Source organism: Bactrocera tryoni, chromosome 2 (genome assembly GCF_016617805.1).
Source record: "Bactrocera tryoni isolate S06 chromosome 2, CSIRO_BtryS06_freeze2, whole genome shotgun sequence".
Classification (NCBI taxonomy): Eukaryota; Metazoa; Arthropoda; class Insecta; order Diptera; family Tephritidae; genus Bactrocera; species Bactrocera tryoni.
The window spans coordinates 14,711,735-14,727,781 of NC_052500.1; the positions used below are offsets into that span (position 1 = coordinate 14,711,735).

The window sequence follows — 16,047 nt, forward strand, 5'->3', positions numbered from 1 at the left end:
AGTTAACAGTTTTCCGTCTTCGGTGGATGGTTTTCCTGATTTCTTGAAAGACAAATGGTTGTGTACCACCCAGAAGGTACTGCTACTGCTTTGTTCTAGTGGTATGGTTGCGATATATACATCTTCTAAAAAAAAAAAGGCTTGTAGGATTTTGCTCTTCTTGGAACACCCATATATTCCGGTTCATACGAATAAATCTCCGCTTCATTACCTGTCATATTGTCATGGACATTTGATATTTCGAAGCATCGTTATAGTATTTTTTTTTTACATTTCTTTCGACCAATCGACCGGAGACTTTGTTTGAGCGATTGACAAAATGTGTGAGATCTAAAATGAAAAAAAATGTCTACGATCAAATGTTATTGCAATTTTGAATGTGTGCTGTTCCCATAATGCTCATAGTTGTCTCAATCTCACGATAGTTCGCATGATAATCTTGCAATATCAGCGTGCTCACTGCATAAATAGTTTCTGGAACTTCGGCCATCGATAAATACTCGTGCTTGATGGAGCTTCATTGTCAAAATTAAAATTAAGCTCATCGATGCACTTTTGATAATTTAATTCACTTTTAAAGTTGTAGAAAATAATCGCGCGAAAATGCTTGCGATTTAGTTTAATTTTTTGGAAAAGATGAACATTTTAAATTACTGTAGACAACACATTGTCAGATTGCAACTCTATGGTTGCCAAATATCGAAATAAAAAGGCAACCTACGTATGTTATTTTCTCAGCATTTTTTGGAGCCGTCGATATCATATAGCTGCCATTAAAACTGAACGATTGGAATCAAGGTTTGTATGGAAAAATTTTAGAACCATAAACCCATATGCCTAGATAACTTAAATACACATTAATAAAAAATTAAAAATTTACGAAATTTCAAGTATAAATTATTTTTGTTAATGCCTTAGTCTGCTTTGTAAATTTTTTCCGGCACAAAATGATGTTGCCAGCCGTTTAAATTTAGGCGAACAGAAAACACATGCGCTCTTACAGTGAATTCTTGTTATGCCGCACAGCTGAACCACTGAGGATTATCTAAAAGATGCAAATAAAATATTTTTACTACCCACAAGGACCAGCGTAAGGACACTAGCTCGCACACACACATGCAAGTGGAAATTCTGAAGAGTGTTTTGTAAACACGCACAGACACAGCCATATCTTTATTCATTCATTCAGACAGACGGACAATTATCGTTATGGCCATTAATGTTGCGCCGCCCGGCAAGTGCTGTTATCCTGCTGTGGCTGCGACTGCGACTTATGTTTGTGTGAGTGCATTTATGCCTGTGTGTGTGTGTGTAAGTGAGAGTTAGTGCCGTTGCTTGCTTATGTCCTTGCGGCTCGTGCCATTTAATTTCTGCGTTAAATTATAACAGATTTAAATGCAGCACACAAATACACTCGCACTCAAGTGGATACAAGAACAAGAACAGCCATAGCCATAGCAACAGTTGCATAAACCAGACGCTGTTTGTCAGCGCCGCTTTTGTGGTTGGCTGCTCGCTGGTGAATTTTGTTGTATTTTGTGGTTGCTTTTGTTTTGGTTTTGATTTTTGGTCTTTATTTGTTTTGCCAAAAAACGCTTTTAAACTGTTGTTAACACTTGCCTGCAATCGCTGCAGTTTTTTCTGTTGTTCTGTTGTTTGCGTGACAGCTGCGTGTGTGCCTGCTTGCTGATGCGGCGTTTTTGTTGCTGTTTGTGTTTGCATATTTATATAAAGTTTATGGCTTTATTATCAACATTTGCATTAGCACTGTTGTGAGCATAAAAACAGAGCAACTTCTTTTGGTTTATGTTCAGTATACATACATACATACGTGCATATATACATACATACGAACTGCTTATGTGTAAGTGTGTGTGTTTGATATTTGAGTTTCTTGTTGATTTGTGAGTTTATTCGACAAGCTTATTGTGGTGCAGCCCGGAATTTGTCCCCTCTCCTTAAATTTGAGTAAAACTGAACTGGTTTTAATGAATGAAACGCGTTTTCGACCTGCTGATAGAGTTACGAGTAAGTATGTAACTTGGACCCATACTAGACAGAGAGCTCTTATCGAAACCCAACAGCGAGAAAAGAGCAAGAAAGTCATCGGTTGTCCTGTGCTGCTGCAAGGAAGTCATTGGCAAAAGATGTAAACTCTAACCAAAAGTTGTTCTCTGCTTCTATGAAACCACAAAACTCAACTTTAGTGTTGAGTTGTTTAGTCGTCGTCTTCCTTGGATTTACGAATTGTTTAACGAGTTGGTGGAGGGCGCTGGGCAAGCTATTTCTTCTTATTTATTGGCGTAGATACCGCTTACGAGATTATAACCGATTTTACAGCAGCAAAGTCGTTTTCTTCTTTCCATTAGAGATCTTTCTGACGTGGTGGGTCCTAAAACGAGCGCACAACCCTGGGGAGGGATGTTTAAACTTCTCACTTTAGCTTGCCACCAAACCGATGCTTTTTAGCTATCCAGAGGATACTTGGTATAAGGCCGGAAGTCGTGAGCTGCGTGTCATATGTAAAAGAATCATTTGTGGCCACTCTCCTCACTTGCGTAAAGTTCTACACATGGCTCCATCCTCAGAAAAAAAAAATGACCTCGCTAATTGACTAGTGTTCAACGGGCTGCTGTCATCGGTAATTGTGCTGCACTAAGAGCCACACCAGCTACGACACTGAATGTCTTGCTGCACCGGTGGATATATCCAGATCGATATTGGCAGAATGCTGCCCTCAGATTCAAAGAATCTGGGTACTTGAATGCCTGAGTACTCTGGATTCAGCGCACACTTTGATTTCAATCAATCCAAATTACTTGAACTACGAGGGCGTAGAGCTTAGCTTTGGGTTTCGCTTACCCGTTCACAGATAGTTTTCACAGTTTTCTCAGAGTGGTGACTATCCAATCGGATAGTTCGGCTGCGATATTCGCCGACTGTGTGCTCCAGACTAGTGAAAGAATGTGTAGACTTCTCATCTCTAGCGTCAAGTTATTTTATGTTTAGTTGGTTTGGGTGCCTGGTCACAGCGGTATTGCCGGGAACTCTAAGATTGATAAGCTGTTTAGCGAGAACAAGCCTTGTTGGCTTCTTGTGGTTCACTACTGAACTGGACTGATCAACCACCAGCGGCTGTCTCGTCGCAAGGTTCTTCCGGCACAGAGTAAATCGTAAGAGCTTAAGCAAACTCCTCTAACTGAGCACTGTGTGATCTGTATATATGCAATTAGATAAAATATATCTTACCGGGTACCAGCTGCTTCAGCTCTTTGGAAGAAGATGCGATGGAATCTTCTCAACACTTTCTCCTCAAATACCCCACTTTTGCCAAGTTTTTTATTTTACTGGTACTTGCATCTCATATTTTTAGACATGCAAGTAAAATAGCTCAACTTTGTGAGAGGTTTTTGAAAACACCACTTTTGTTAATAAAACACGATAGGACATCGAATTCCTTAAAAACAATATTTTTTCTTAAAACCACCCTGCCGTGTTTATGCATGAACATTTGCAAATATTTCAGAATCAATCATCTCACTCTCTTTTAAAGCTTTAAAACTTAAATATGGAGAATAATGAACTGAAATTGATTAAAAAGTGTTGCTTACAAATTTGGTTAATTCAATTAAACTTTTTATAAGTACACATGCTTTCCTTTCCACACATCGAGAGAGAAAACTGAGGGAGAGGAAAAATAAATTGAAATTTTCTACGGCAACACTGGTCAGCAGAAAAGTGGCGTGTGGGATTTAATACTTCTATGAACTGCTGTTCTTGTTGATGCAAAAATTATACGTAAGTAAGTTAATGAAGTATGAGTTTGAACGCATAAGCATTTATAAAAAAATAAAAAAAGTGAAAAAAAATTTCAAATTCTAGAAACTTAAAGATCTTAAAAACAATATCAGAATATTTAATACATTTTGGATTCAAATATCAAAATCAAAATATCAATTACTCGAAACTCAATTAAGGAACATTTGTACTCGTAGCAACTGTATGTTGGGCCTTAAATTAACTTTTTTAAGACTTAAATAAAATATATTTAAAAAAAAATTAAAAAAACTAATAAATTTGTTGACCAGTACACTGTAATTTTCGTTTCGTTACTTAACTCCATGCACTTAGTGCAATCATACGTCAACATATGAAGTCTCTCAGTCCGCTTTTGTTGCTTGAACCAATTAAAATTTTCTAAACAGCTCCCACACCACTTAGGAAATTTTTGCGCAACCATTACTCTGAGGTTATCGCTGTTTTTATAGTTCTCGCTTGAAGTAAACTGAGCAGAGGCCAAGTTGTTGTTGACTTCCATGTGCATGTATGCGTGTGTATTTGCTGTTAGCTCGTTCCCTTTAACCAGTTCACTTTGGCCAGCCTTGTAATGCACTCCTTTTGTCGCTCTGTGCCAAGGGAATGAGCACTTGCTTTTATGTTTGTATGTGTGTTGTGTGTATACGTGCTGTATGTATGTAAGTGTGCTTATGTTATGTATGTACGTGTAACTGTGTGTTACTGCGATGCAATGTGTCGATAAGTAGGTTTATTTGCCGCTTGATTGCTCAGCTGTTTCATTCCATTTAATGTTCTGGCCAGCTCAGCACCGCTCAGTTCAGTTCAATTCAGTCAATGAGCAACTAAACGGCTTATTGAGGCATTTTAAACACCGTTCACTTCATTTAATGTGCGCGAGGGTACTTTTTTATTGATTACAAACGCTTTAAAGCCATTATATTGGTGGGAATTTAATAAATGGATGTAAGCAATAGAGTGTGTGAGAGAGAGAGAGAGTAATATATTTCCTTCATTACTTTTTACTAATTAATATATTTTTTAATTATCTTCCCGAAATTTGGTACAGATTTTTCTGTCGTAGAGCGCTACAACCTGCGAAGAAATTGTTCGGATCGGACTACTATAGTATATAGCTGCCATACGTATATAAATTGCGCTATCAGAATCAAGTCCTTGTATGGAAAACTTTTTTATTTGATGAGATATCTTCACGAAATATGGTACAGATTATAATCCAAGGTAGCGCTTTAATCTCCGATCGTTTTATTTAGATCGGATTACTATAGCATATAGCTGCCATACAAACTACTCGTTCAAAATCAAGTCCTTGTATGGAAAACGTTTTTATTTGATAACATATCTTCACGAGATTTGGTATTGACTTTTGTGTTATACAGCGCTATAATCTCTAAGCAAATTGTTCAGATCGGTTTACTATAGCATATAGCTACCATACAAACTGCGCGATCAGAATCAAGTCTTTGTATGGAAAACTTTTGTAATTGATAAGATATTTTCACGAAATTTAGCACAGACTTTTATGCTATACGAAGCTATAATCTCTGAGGAAATTCTTAAGATCGGAGCACAATAGCATATAGCTGCCATAATAACTGATCAAATCAAGTCCTTGTATGGAAAACCCTTTTATTTGATAAGATATCTTCACGAAATTTGGTACAGACTTTTGCGTCATTCAGTACTATAATCTAAGATCATCGAACTACTATAGCCTATAGCTGTCATACCAACTGACTGCTCAAAATCAAGATAAACATTTTTTATGCCTATTTATGCTGTAAAATACACCTGTGAGGGGTATTATGGCTTTAGTGTAGTAGAAGTTATTCTGTTCTCTTCTTTTTATTTTTATTTCTTATGAATTTTTTATATTTTTATATTAGATATAAGTTTTTAAAGCACAATCTATTTTCTCTTTAACAGTAGAGATTAAACTTTTCAAATTAAATTCCAATATTAAATAGTCATAAATGTCTTTAAAGTTCTGCCAATTCTCTTCATTTCCCCTTTAAATTTGGCGCTGCCATTGCGACTTTAAATACCTCAGTTAACATATACGCACATATATACACATACTGTTATATAAAAGTTTATAAGCGCTTTAGCTGACTTACCCGTTTCGCTCAATTTCGATGAGCGCTGCATGTGCTGGCAGAAGGTCTTATACTCGCCAGGTGGTGCTTCGTTTGGCGACTTAACGGCATGCATGTGCTTGGTGAAGGCGCCAACAATGGCCGCCATGCGATCGAAGGCCATAATATTGATGTGACCGTTTGGCAAACTGCAAAACCAGACAATGCACAATAGAATAACGGGTTATGTAAGAACCGAGTAAAAGTATTGTGTGTAATGAAAAGGAATGCAAACGGCATGTCGGCGTTGCCACGTGGAATGTGTGCAGATGCAACAAACGAGCTGCACATATGTAGTTTATATATGAAAATAAAGTGTGTGTGTGTGTATATGTGTGCTGAGCATCCGCCTTGAAAATATGTGTGGTATATATGGTAGTACTCTAGTTCAATAAGTTAAAATAGCCCATAGTAAGCGGTGAAAAAAAGCAAGAGTTCATACTTCAGTTGCGCTGAAAGTTTACATTTGCTAAGAAAGTTTCTCTTTACTCCTCGCCCCCAGCAATCTTGCACGATTTCATCCACAACACAGTTTCCACGTAGCTAAAATATCCGAGAGTTCCTGTTTACACAAGCGCATAGCGACCCAGTTAAGCTTTGTATCTATGTATGTGTGCCTGCTTACATATGCGTTTGTGTGTGCATCTTGCGTACGTGCCGTTATTTCATTGTCTACATCGGTATTTGTTATATGAGCCTTTGATTGGATTGACATTGGAATTCCTATATAGGCGAACGCGCACAAAATACCGTTAGCATTGAGCATGACCGGCTTAAATTTCTAAAATATGGAGGAGAAATCGAGTACTTCGGTATTCTTGGAAGTACTTCGTTCTCTATGTATTGCATGTAAGTATTTTTATTTTTTTGTTCATTGAAAGCAGACTTTCCTTTGGCTTAAGTTAGCAATGTACCCTAATTTCTTAACGTAACGGACACTTACTGAACGATTGTGTTCAAAATTGAAGAGATCAACCTCATCAACATATCATCTTGCTCAAAATAGCTTCCAAAATAGCTTCCAAATAGCCAAAAGGTTCTTGCGCTGGCGAAAGAGCCGATGATGGTCCAATGCTGGCCCAGCTCCTACGAGGTCAACCTCTCCGGTAGTAAAAAACACGGAAGTGCGGAGTACCGACCATTCTACTGAAAGCTGAACTACGGTACCCTTTCTTTCCAGCTTATCATCTATACAGTTATCTGCGATTTCGCTATGACCTTACAACTATATTAGCTTATCATAAAGTGACTTGCTGCTATTGATAACCAGATAAGATATTCCTCAAACAGCTCTAACCGCACGGTTAAGGAGCTTACGGCAAGTATAGCTGCTCTGCTATCAAGGTGGATAGTCACTTCTTTGTAGGAGGCTGCATTTCGGGACCGTAAATCTAGCGCTATCTTAATGGGACACTGAAAAGAACACTGCAATAGTCAGGAAAATTGAAGCTGAAGTTGATAGAGAGCTCCTGACGATTTACCCCTCCCTCATCCTTCTAGCGATACTTTAACATCTTTAACAAAGAGTGTGAATACAATAAGAACTATATTTATGTATACAGATAGCTCAGTAGTCTCTGTAGTCTCTTAAGGTTCCATCAAAGATGGTGAAAGAATGTCATGATCTCTTGGCAGCTCTAACATCTTTTTCTGCAGAGTGAGATATATTCCTGGTAACTGTGAACCAGATAAACTAGCTAGAGCAGGCACAACCCTGCAATTAGGCCCCGGCAAGGCGGGAGCTTATACGCCTCTGGCTACTTGTGGATATTTAATCGACAAACAGGTCATAAATATACAAGTAGCTGAATTTCGGTGGAGGTGCTGCCTAACCTGCAAACTAATAAAACGCAAAAGCAATGACATAAGAACTCTTATTAGGCCACTGTATTATTGGCAGACTTGTCAGCAGGCTGTCGGGAGGTAAAATAAGAATAGACTATAGAAGAAGAAACGACTATAGTACATCTTTTATGTAAATGTAAAGCATTGTATAGAAAAAATCGTTACTATCGGCCAAGGGTTTCTTGACAATCTTTCGGGGGTTGCATAGATACAATTTTTCGTACTCATGAACTTCATCAGGTGCTTAGAAAGGAAATAATAAAATGGCTGAAGATTTTAGCTCGGTGATTTCACAATGGGCCTCCTAAAGTTCGATGTGTGCGTTCAGACAGCCACTCTACATATTACGACGAATGGTAAAGGCTGACTGTATACATACATATAAATGATATATATGATGTATAATATGATACAATTTATTTTCGCATAGCATACTCTCAAATGAGTTTGTTTAAATGGTTGCATAAGAATAACCGAAACACTCCGCAGTCATATGTAGGGCGTGTTCAAGTTGTGTGAGTGGATACTTTGGCTGCTTACTTAAGTGATTGCTGCTTCTTGTGCTACTCTATTGGCGCTCAAGAGTTGTTCAGCTAACTTGTAAACTAACTAATCCAGCTTGTTTCGACATAATGCTGGCAAATACGCGACCATATGTACATATATACCGATACATACATACACTGTATTCCCATCAACTATGTATGTATGTATTCTTCCGAGCATATGTACAGAAATGTATCAACGTATGTGTGATCCCACTTGAGTGGGTGTTTGTACACGAATTGTCTAAATGGTTACATTTCATATTGTGTTCATTTCAGTGCTTTCATTTGGAGCATGAGTGTGTGTGCGTGTGCACGGCAAACAGATTACTAGCGAGCACAAATCTGTTCGGTGAAGTGCAAAAGTGGCTTACGGTTACAGATGTCGAGTTGTTGAAGAACTGTATTCGCAGTTATCTTGAGAGTTGCGATAACAGTAAAATTGTCTAGGCATTGAGCAGCGAGTGTATGTATGTGTGTGTGTTTGGTTGCCAAGGGAGTATAATTTTGCCTATCACCAGTGGTAATTGCGCATGCGCACGTGACTTCGTTACTAAAGTGCAGTTGTGGTTCGTTCGGCCTATGAGCAGCTCATTCACAGTTTTTGTGGTTGCAATGTAGAGAAATACAAAAATGTGATGTGATGTGAATTTCATTAATTTCTAATTCAAAGAGCAGCCGCAGTAATATAATTGTTATGGCGCTATATTTTTGGAACTAAAATGTACAATTTTGCCTTAGAAAATCTTTACTGTGGGCTTGTAAGAAGAGTTTAGGTGCCGCACAATTAGTTTGAAAAAGTTAGCATGTGTTTTTCGGGGCATTTTTGAACACTATGTCAGCATTGAAGTTGATTTATTGAAGTCCTTTTTCCAAAGCAGATTTGTTGGACTATATGTGGATCCCTCATTCAAACCTTTGTATTTCGATGATTTTGAAGCTCAATAACTGTGTAGAAGATCGTGATTCTACCGTTAGTCTGCCATATACATACGGGGCTTTCCAATAAGATTCTAATATCACTTTAAAAAACAACCCTAATTGTTAAGAAAATTCAAATATTTTTTTATTTTACGGTGAAGTACAGGAGCATACTCTTGTAGGATCTACAGAGGCGATCTGGTGACTGATGCCAAGAGCATATTAAAATTATGGAGGGAATACTTCTCAAACTTGCCGAAGGGCAGTGGAAACATAAGACCAGAGATGGTGACGATGCCCGACCATAAAGAAATTCGAATAGCAATTACCCGTCTGAAAAACAACAAAGCGGGGAGGGTGGCGATGGATTGCCGGCCGAGCTATTCAAACACGTCGGCGAAGAACTGATAAGAAGCATGCATCAGCTTTTTTTTAGAATATGGTTGAACGAAAGCATGCCCGACGATTGGAATTTAAGTGTGCTCTTCAATCAATCAGCTCCAACTAGGATAAGCCTACCTTTTCGTCGTGATGCTTTTGACAGCACGAAAAGAAGATGCCTGTATGCCGCTATGTCTGAATTAGGTATCCCCGCTGTGTAAACTGACGTTAAGTAATACCGAAAGCTCCGCCAGGATCACGAAAGACTTCTCTGAGCCGTTCAATAACAAACGAGGCCTCAGGCAAGGTGAATCCCTATTATGCGACTTCTTCAATCTACTGCTGGAAAAAATAATTCGAGTTTTAGATCTAAATAGAGAAGGTATAATCTTCTATGAAAGTGTAAAGCTGCTGAAGTATGCCAATGACAATAACAACCGCGCCGTTAGTTCTGCTTCCTTCAGGCTAGACAAAGAATCGAAGCAAATGGGTGTGGTAGGGAACGAGGGCAAGACTAAATATTTCCTGTCATCAAATAAACAGTCGTCGTACTCGCGACTTTGCCGAGTTGAGGATAAATTCGTCTGTCTTGGAATCATCTTTAACATCGACAACAATCAGCCTCGAAATCCTACGCAGAATAACTCTTACCAGCAGGTGCTACTTGAGATTGAGTAAGCAATTGAGAAGTAAAGTCCTCTATCCATGAACAAAGGCGGAACTCTTCGAATCTAACTTTCCCCGGGGAGGGATGGTTCGCCTTCCCACTTTTCTCGCCTTTAAACGGATGTCCTTTGGTTACCCAGAGGATACTTGGTCTAAGACCAGAAGTCGTAAGCTGCTGGAGCCATATTGAAAAGAATCGTTTCTGGCCACCCCCAAGTGAATGGCGATCTGAGAACTTTCATCACTTGTGTAAACTTCTACACATGACTCCATCCTTTTATGCATCGTCTAGGTTCAAAAAAGCTTCGGAGATTGTTGAGCGACCAGAGAATATCTACAGTTTTTTATTATGCAGAAAATATCTCCTTTGTAGACAACCCTTTTCAATTTCTCAAAGATCCTCTTGGCTTATGCAGCCAGGGTAAACAGGGTATTAAGCAAAGACTTTGTTATATATGGTGAGAGAGCAGTTTGCGTCACATTTTTTGTTATATTCATCAGGTAAGTCTAAATGGTCACCTACGATTTTTTTCAAAAAATCCCACTAACCTATGAAAGGTGAGAACTATTCATATTTATGTATATAGTACTCGTATATAGTATGTAAACATCGTATTGATACTCAGTTTCCCTAATGCAAGTATACTCTCAGTATAATGTTAAATACTTCGCGACTGACGCATACACTTAAACATATCATAGTGGCCAAAAATCAACCAAAGTCAGCTGTGACCAGCTTGGGGTTTACCTTATCACCGAAACGCAGACACACACACATAAACATTAGCGAACCACACCCGCAGCATTGCAACGCCACAATACTGCAGTCGAAATGACAGAGAGCAAGGCACGCACACACACATGAAATTGCTACCCACACAAGCATATGTGAGTGTGGAGGCGCATGTAAGAATTCATCTGTTATGCAACAGTAATTTGAAAAATTCGGACGAGTTCGGCCGTAATAATGCAGTGACTACTGGCGAATTGCGACCACTGACTGCCAACCGTCAACCACGAAGCGGCGGCTTGCCTCTCGGTTCGCTAACTGGCACGCTATAAAAAGGTGGAATAATGAAAATGAAATGCGAGAACTGAAAATGCTGCAACGTTGCGATAGAATTGCCGCAGCGCATACAATATGCATTGAAGAGTCGGTCACCGATAGCGCTAAAAGTCAGCGCAAGGCTTATGACGAATTCCAACAAGTTAAATATTGATACCTGTTTGGTAAAACTAAGAACAAGTACAAAAATGATTATGGGAGGCTAAACATTTCGCATTCGGCTTGTCATTGGTTGGGAAAAATATTGCTTTAAAAAAATTTGATATATCGGCGCTATCGATAATTATCGATGAACGCGTGTCTTCACTAGTAACTTTTATAACTTGCTTCTTTAACTATCTCTAGTTGCTAGAAGTAAAAGAAAATAAATCAAACTGAAGCTATAAATGCCTTCAGAAATAAAAAAGTTTTCCATACAAGTAATTGATTCCGGTCGTTCAGCTGGTATGGGACCTATGTGCTATAGTTTACCGATCGAATTTTTTTGGAGCTTGTTTTATTGTTTTAGGTAATAATGCATGCCAAACTTCGTGATGAAATCTCGTTGAATGAAGAAGTTTTCCATACAAACAATTGGCTCCTGGCGCTCAGTTTGTATGTCAGCTATATGTTCTAGTGATGTGAACTGAATCATTTTTAGGGAGATAGTATAAGTGTTATAAATAATAACCCATACCAAATTTCGTGATGATATCTCTTCAAACAAAAAAGTTTTCAGGAAAGCACTTGTTTTCGATCGTTCAGTTTGTACGGCAGGTATATGCTATAGTTATCCGACGGGAACAATTTCTCCGAAAATTGTATTATTGTATTAGTTAGTAGTCCCTGCCACATTTCGTGATGATATCTCGTTGAATGAAGAAGTTTTCCATACAAACAATTGGTTCCTGTCGCTCAGTTTGTATGGCTGCTATATGCTATAGCAGTCCGACATCGGCGATTTCGACAAAAAAACAGCTTTTTAGAAAGAAAATGATGTGTGCAAATTTTCAGAACGATATCTCAAAAACTGATAAAACTGATGCATCGCCGTTACTTATCAAGATGACATTAATATATAATATTCCCAGCCGGAATCGGTCAAAACAGAGAGGCAAGACAGTACGCTGGACCAGAATGCATACTTTCTAAAACTTCACTCTTGAGGACTAGTTTCAAAGTACCAGTTCATTGACAGCTCTCACTCTTTCCGATTTCCTGCTCGGCTACGACTTGTGCGCATGTGTAGTTGTATGCTACAATAGTTTTCATTAGTTGTGCATTACGTGCATTAATTTCACTTAGCGAAAGTGCGTTCAATATTTTGTTAAATGCATATGTATGTTTGTGTGTAGGCGCAATACTACAATGTATATCGCGAGCAGTTGCCTGGCAGTGGCTCTCATGCCAGCGCGACGCATTTAAGTGGGCGGATATCGAATTGTGGCAAAGGCCAGCGGTGGCCTTAACCGCAAGCACTCTCATGCCTCGCACTCCAACCGGCAAATAGTGGGATGCATGGCCTGTGTATACATATGTGTGTTGCTGCATGCCAACCACGTACTGTGCTAATTAACCATGAAATGCAGCTAAGTGGCCAATTCAAAGTTTCGATTTATTCAACTGTGATGCATTGTTGTTGTTGTTGTTCTCATATTCCAAACTGCACACACGCATATACATTTATATGCATGTATGCGCTTGCATTTAGCAGCTTTGGATACACGCGTTGGGACGGACAAATAGCAAATGCCAAATCTGATAAACGACTTTTCAATTCGCGTATTAATATTGAAGCTTTTGCTGGCGATTTATTATATAATCTATATAGCGCACAAGCGCTCATATATCAATTTTACACACACACATACATATTGGGCACACATGCATGCTAATTTCCTCTGATGGGATTATGCTTCAATAAGCCAATGCCAAGTACAATAACAAATTCAATTTGGGATACCGTTAAACTTTTCCCATTTGTCAATTGAAGCGCTCGTTTCCATTTATATATACTTTGTTGCTGTTGCCATGGTGTATGTATTTGATTATTATATGTTGCTACAGTTTTTGGTTTACATTTTTCATTAAATTAGTTGTTTATTCAGTTAAAACTAAGCAAGCATTGAAAGTAATTTAATTATCACCTGTCATGTGAAATAGGAAAGGATATTTTGTTGATCAGTTGAGGGATATTCTATTTCTGGGAATAGCATTTCATATACTTGAATGTGAGGAGTATGGAACCAACTTATACTTTATAGAATCAACATTTTTTTCGCAGCTGATGTTTTTGACAGCTGTGACTGTAATAACTATCAGTTTGGTTTGCATCTAATAATGGACAGACTTACTTCGGAACAGCTGGTGCTAATTATTACCAATTGCTTCGGTTGGCTCTTCCAGGATATTTGGTCGATATGATCGTCTAACAGTGTCTATAAATCGAACAACCATTGTGAATAATCAGCATCCTCAGAGAGACCGTATAGCGCCCAACGAGACGCTATTTTTGCTGCGAGGCAGAGTATCAAAAAAGATCCGCACAACAATTGGAGCTGTGCCCTTCCATATTATGGAAGATCTTTCGGAAGAATTATGGTTTGCGAGCTTGAAAATCCATTACGTGCAAGAATTGAAGTCGAACGACCAGCAAACGCTTAGCATGTTCGCTGAATGGACCCAAAATGAGCTGGCCACCGATTCCGTTTACCAGAAGAAAATTTGGTTCAGGGACTAAGCTTACTTTTGGTTGAATGGGTACGATAACAAAAAAAGTTGTGGCTTTTGAATTGATAATGGCCCATAAGCCATTCTTGAGACGCCGTTAAATCCTCAAAAGTCACTGCTTGATCTGGTCTATCGACAGAGGGAATCATTGGTACACATTTCTTCAAAAATCCATATTAATGAGGAATGCTATAGAGCCATTAATCATAACTTTTTCGTGCCTGACTTGAAAGATGTTGATAGGGATGACCTTTGCTTCCAACAAGACGGCGCTACATACCAAACAGCCAGCGAAAGATTTAATTTATTGAAAGAAACTTTTGCTGTGGTCTCCAAGATCGTGAGATTTAACAACGCTGGACTACTTTTTGTGTGAAGTCGCTTGTCTAGAAAGATAAGATCGAGACAATTGAATCATTGGATGAAAATATTCGGATTTTAGTCGAGTCAGCCACGGCGGTTACTTGCCCGAGATCATTTTAAGAATATAATGACAAATAGTGGATGGAGCCATGTGTAGAAGTTCACGAAAGTGAGGAAAGTTCTTTGCACGCCATTCACATGGGGATGCCCAAAAAGATTTTTTTACATGTGACTCCAGCAGTTCCCGTCATCCGGTCTTAAACCAAGTATCCTCCGGGTATGCAAGAAACATCAGTTCGAAGGCGAGATAAAGTGAGAAGGCGAAATATCCCCTCCCTATGGTCTTGCACTGGGCTTGGACGTCGCCACGTAAGAAATACAACCAATTAATAAAAGGAAACAGCTTCGAATGAGAGACCCCCCTTTTAAACGTTTTAAGGATTACGATTTAAATGCATGCACCTGGAATGTCCGGTCCGGTGTCTTCGTGAAAGGCTGACATCACCGCCGTCCAAGAAATGCGATGGACGGGACAACAACTGAGACGAATAGGTCCTTGAGGCAATTACTTCAATTCGGTTTGAGATTCTATCGCTGAATATGAGCATTCACCCCGGTGGATGAACGTCTAGCCACAATCCGCATCAAAGCGAAGACACGCACCCGCATCTGTGCAGCAAAAAACGTACTTTAACAAACACAAGGAAGGCTCGACCTCGAGAAGCTGCGCTCACTACTGAGAGCTGAACGACTTTCTTCTCGACTTGCACTTCTGCTCTCTGAGAGCACTCATCACCAACTCGGTATAAGGGAACTACGGGACGACATTTCCAGCACTTTACGCGCCTTGAATTTAAGTTCACAATCAAACTCTCGTGAAAACTCCGGTCTCTAAAGACAAAAAGCTGGGCCAGTCGATTTTTACAAGTTTTTATTGAGTCGAATTATCCATCAGAAAATTTTGATGAACGTGAACCGATAATAATCACTTGGTGCTGTATTTTGACTATAGGTGGATGCTGAATAATCTTCCAATCAAGCTTCACGACTCACAATTGGTGCGTGATGGGGCACAATTTCTCTCCTTTTGGCCAACGCTGGACGCTTTTGAGCAATTCCTTCCTTCGGATGGTCCAATAATTGACAGCATATAATTAAGAGTTTGATAGTAGATGAGCTATTTGCTCAGTATATGATTCTCTGCCAATCCCACCAAGCATATAGCTAAACAGTTTTGTCCATTAATTCTGGTTTTGCCACAATCTTCGCCGACTCGCCACGAACAAGCGACAGAAAAGGAAGCAAAATAAGGATAAAGTACAACTAAGCACAATTCCAAAGAGAGTAGAACAAATGGCATGCGAATACGTCCTAAGACTACAGCATGAAGAAGAGCATAAGCCAAGCTGCTTGGATCCCAACATGTATACCACTTATGAATTCTAATGTCTGCCACACCCACCATGGTTGAGATTAGACAGACTCAAACCGACCGACCGACTTTAAGTGGACCTTCTTCATATCTCCTCATAGTTCCCTCCCCTCTTCATTTTCTCGCTTCACCTTACTTTGTTGCTAGCATTTGAGAAACCAAGATTAA

General features: G+C 39.1%; 1 protein-coding gene across 2 annotated transcripts in view; it reads right to left on the bottom strand.

Annotated features, from left to right (window-relative positions):
- The window catches only part of LOC120769265 (ras-GEF domain-containing family member 1B), a 243,140-nt gene that overhangs the window by 74,114 nt on the left and 152,979 nt on the right, over positions 1-16,047 (bottom strand). For both annotated transcript variants that reach the window (XM_040096172.1, XM_040096171.1), the window contains one exon: positions 5,934-6,100. In XM_040096172.1, the coding sequence (XP_039952106.1) occupies positions 5,934-6,100 (167 nt within the window). The remainder of the gene's footprint in view (positions 1-5,933; positions 6,101-16,047) is intronic.